Raw genomic sequence first — 4,079 nt, 5'->3', positions numbered from 1 at the left:
TCGGTACCGAGGCGGCGGCGATGGGCTCGAACGGGAGATCCCGGCATTTTATCCCAGGGAGCATTCGGATGCAGCCCGAATTTAACCGAAAGAAGGAGAAAGTTGCTGCGCGGCCATGCGCGCTGGCTGCGCGGAATGCAGCCCCTCTGCGCGCCCGCGGGGCCCGGCGGAAGGGCCGGCCAAAGCAGCAAAACTAATGCGTGTGGGTAGAAGGGCCCCGACCGGGGAGCGGGGCAGCGGCACCGGCCTTAATTTCCATCCCTGGGATCGGGTTTCCAGTTATTCCTCATGCTCAGCTCTCTTCCCACCCCAAAAGATAGATTTAAAAAATAATAATAAGAATAATTTAAAAAGTTAAATTCTCCCCGGAAAAAAAAATAATAAAAAAGGTAGAAAAATAAAGGGGGGAAGGGGAAAAAAAAGGGGAGGGGGGGAAGAAGGAAAAAGTTGATTCCATCCAAATTTAGTAAGTGCCCTTTTTAATTGCCGTGGAGCAACGCTGATACCACGTAGTTATCATCGGAAAAGTTGCCCAAGACAGGTTAAATAATTTAATAAGGAGCCGCTTGTAATCATGTTATTTACAAGGTATGACAGAGGTTTGAGGAAGGAACAGGAGCTGATCCCAGGGAAAGGGACGGGTTCGGGTGACCCCTGGAGCACGGAGTTTGAATTATGGAGATGGGGGGCTGAGAGGTGACTGTGGACCAGAGGAGAACAAGGTGACTTTTCACCTCGGCGCATTTCCCTTTTAAATCCAAATAAACGCCTTCGCTGTCCTGCAGCATGGAAAAGGGGCTCACGGCGGCTGCCCTCCCCTCGTCCATCCGGGGAAATATCACCCCGAAAGTTACACAGTGAGGGGGAGGAACTGCTTTTAGAAATAAATCTGAGCAACACGATGCTGTTGGGGATTCTTTTTCTCCTCCTTTTTCCTTCCCTCTCGCCCTCGCTAAATGAATTCTACCCAACATCTGCTCACACGCCGTTGTAACGCCACACTATCGAAAACGCACACTATCAAACGATGCCAACGCTTCCTCGAGTAGCAAACACACACCTTTTCAGGTTTGGGTAATACCCTCCAGGTGTAGGAGGAATTACACCGGTCAATTACAAGTAGGTGCAAGTTACCGGCTTCCCACGCCCCTCGCCAAGGGGAAACTACAAACTTAGGAAGGAAAGAGAAGCGTAAACTTTCTCACCTGTTTGGTCATGGAGTCTATGAGGCGAACGTAGAGGTCCTGCTCCGTCCTGACGCCTGAGGAGGGGAGAGAAACGCCGTCAGAGATCAGCAGCACCCACCTGAGTCACAGCAGGGTCAGGGGCACCCCGAATTAAACGCTATTCTAATCTAAATTACAAATACATTTAATAAGGACCCCAAAGGCCAGCGATGGGCCGGTGACCGCGTTCCGGCCTCTCCGGAGGCCCTCCGGAGCAGCCCCCGGGCCAGGCTCGCTGCGGGACGCAGGGGATAGGCGCGGGGGACCGCGGATGCGTAACCCCCGCGGGCCGCTCTCGGGCTCTGCCTGCTCTTCCCAGCCCCGTCATTCCCATTCATGGCCCAAAACCGGGGAGAAAAATCAAAATAACAAGTCCCCGAAAAGTGCGGCTCGGCGGGAGAGCCCCATCGATCCCCTTTTCCTTCCCACTCCAAGCCCGGCCGGTTCATCATGTGAAGTACCATCGACTTATCGATCGGTTCTGGTTTGTTTTCCTTCGGTGCCGCGGAAAGCGCCGTGTTTACCCGCGTGCAATTTTAATCTCGACAGCTTTACATCCAAAAGGCCTCGGATAAGAAAAGTGAGACTTTGCTGCGGACGTTCGAAACGGAGACAGCGGCCACTTACCATTGCTATACAATAACTGAAGTTTATAATGAATCCCATTGTTAGTTTTTTCATTGTTTGGCTCCTGCAAGCAACGATAAATAATTACATTTAGCATGAAAAATATCCCCCTGCTACTCCTCCTGCCGCGCGTTTTATTTCGCTTTCTCATCCCTGAAGCGGCTCAGAATTAAGAGAGTTGCAGAAATTCGGCCCACGGTCACTTTTTTGGTGGAGCGGTGATGATGTCATGAGCTCGGTGCGAATATGTCACGCTTAAACCCGGGTTTTCCCGGCGTTAAAACGAGCAGGGGAGTTGCTGAACCCGGGTTTGGTCGGAGCGGCCGCTATAACCCGGGGGGCACAGGGAATGAACCGGGATCAATTAACCCGCGCTGAAAGGCTTTGGAAGGGGGGAAAAATGAAGGAGAAATAGGAAGACAGGCGGACTTACTTTCTCTTTCTCCACAAAGTCCACAAAAGCCGTTCGCTCAATCTCCACCGGCTGCCCCTGCCTGTCGTACAGAGCTAAGACGAAGTGGAAAAAATTGGATTTTCTGAGATTGGAAGGCGGCTGTTTCTCGAAATGTGCCCGAGCCAGCCCCACGCCGCTGCGGGAGAAAACAAGACAAGGCGTGGGTGAGAGCGGCGGGAAGGGGCGCGCAAGCTCCGCACTCGCGGAGAGCGGAGCGGGGAGGTTGTAAGTGCTAACGGGGCGGGCGGGGGTGGGGTGGGGTGGTGGTTGAGGGGGGGAATTTACGGCCGGGATGAGAAATACGGGAGGAGAAAAGCGGCGGGAGAGGGGTTGGCAGCCGTACCTTTGGGCGGCCGTGTTGGCGTCCACCACCCCGGCGGTGTGCATCCAGGAGCGGACCGGGTTCATCCCGCTGCCCAGCGGCTCCTCCTTCATGGTCGTCCCACCTCGTGGTATATTTTCCTGAATCCCAAACATTAAAACAAATTTGGGCAAACCCCAGCTCCTAACCAAAAGGGGTTAAAACGGAGGGAAATGTCAGATAAACGGGGTGGGTTGGTTGTTCCTTGATTTTTCTCTCTCTCTCCGTGGCGACTGGGGGTATAAGAGATGACTTTACTCCCTGTGAGCAGTAGGAGAAAAGCCCAGTTCAAGTCTTGCTTCCTTCTTCACTCTGTCCTGTATTGGCACGACATAAACAATTTACTGAGTACTTCTGTGCGGCGACTTGGACGGCGTTCCAGTGCGGTGGGTTCGGAAAAATAACACAAAAAAAGGGGGAAAAAAAGGGGGGAAAAAAAAAAAAAAAAAAAAAAGGAAAAAAAGTAAGTGCAGCCGCTGACACCGGGGTGGTGGTTTGGGGGGAGGGGGGGAGAAAACCGGGATAAATGTTGTTGTTGTTGTTTGCAGACGCGCTCTCAACGTGGTGGCATCCTAAGGAAAAGCGCGGAGAGAAAAAAAAAATAAATAAAAAATAAAAGAATAATTTAAAAAAAAAAAAAAAAAAAAAAAAAGCTTCAGGACACTGCTGAATCGACCACTTTCTGGCAAAGCGCTCCTGCTCCAAAAGACAAATAAACGGGGAGGGAGGCACAAAAAAAAACGCACCCGCTTGATTACCGCGGAGGTGTTCCCGGGCACACGGGAGGAACAGGGGCGCGGGCCCGCGGCGTCTACGCGGAATGGACGGAGGCGCGCAGAGCCCGGCCCTCCCTCCCCGAGGAGCGCGCCCTGCCCCGGGAGCCGGGCCCCCGCCGCCGCGGGAGACGTGGCGTCACTGATGACGTATCCAGCGGGCGGGATTAGAGCCATATATGGAGTAAAGGGGGGGTTTGAAGGCGGGCGCCGGCGCGCTCCCGACCGGACTTGGGTCCCCCCCCTACATCCCCGAATGGGCTGGGGGGGACGACCCGGGTCCGGTCGGGAGCGCGCTGTCGGGGTCCCAGTTCTCCTCTTCAAAGTCCTGGACCATCAGTGACCCCCACACACTCCATGCGCAGGGAGAGGTGACCCCCGTGGAAGGGTGTCTGGGACAGAAGAGTTGAGTTTTGGGGGGCACACACAAAGGGTGCGAGGCGCGCAGCACCCCCTCACGGGCAGGTATAGATATATACACACATAAATATATATATATATATTTATTACATATATATATATATATCCACGCACGTGGATACGGGTGGGTGAAGTCTTCGTGCGGGTATAGCACAGCTATATGTCCGCCTTGTCCATATATGTAATATATCTATATATTTATATGTCTATATATCCAT

At 53.1% G+C, this 4,079-nt stretch overlaps 1 protein-coding gene across 5 annotated transcripts in view; it reads right to left on the bottom strand.

The window, feature by feature from the left end:
- EBF3 (EBF transcription factor 3) overlaps positions 1-3,724 on the bottom strand; it is a gene marked incomplete at its 3' end in the record, with an annotated part of 120,354 nt that extends 116,630 nt beyond the window's left edge. For all 5 annotated transcript variants that reach the window (XM_080620828.1, XM_080620829.1, XM_080620830.1 and 2 more), the window contains exons 1-4: positions 2,651-3,724; positions 2,287-2,443; positions 1,854-1,917; positions 1,206-1,261 (exon numbers count right to left, since the gene is read on the bottom strand). In XM_080620828.1, coding sequence (XP_080476954.1) covers positions 1,206-1,261; positions 1,854-1,917; positions 2,287-2,443; positions 2,651-2,784 — 411 coding nt within the window. In that variant the 5' untranslated portion in view covers positions 2,785-3,724. The remainder of the gene's footprint in view (positions 1-1,205; positions 1,262-1,853; positions 1,918-2,286; positions 2,444-2,650) is intronic.
- Positions 3,725-4,079: the final 355 nt, after the last annotated feature.

This window comes from Psittacula echo (assembly GCF_963264785.1).
Source record: "Psittacula echo genome assembly, chromosome: 6".
In the NCBI taxonomy this organism is placed as follows: domain Eukaryota; kingdom Metazoa; phylum Chordata; class Aves; order Psittaciformes; family Psittacidae; genus Psittacula; species Psittacula echo.
Note: the sequence above shows the minus strand (reverse complement) of the source record. Positions and strands in the feature narration are given on the sequence as shown.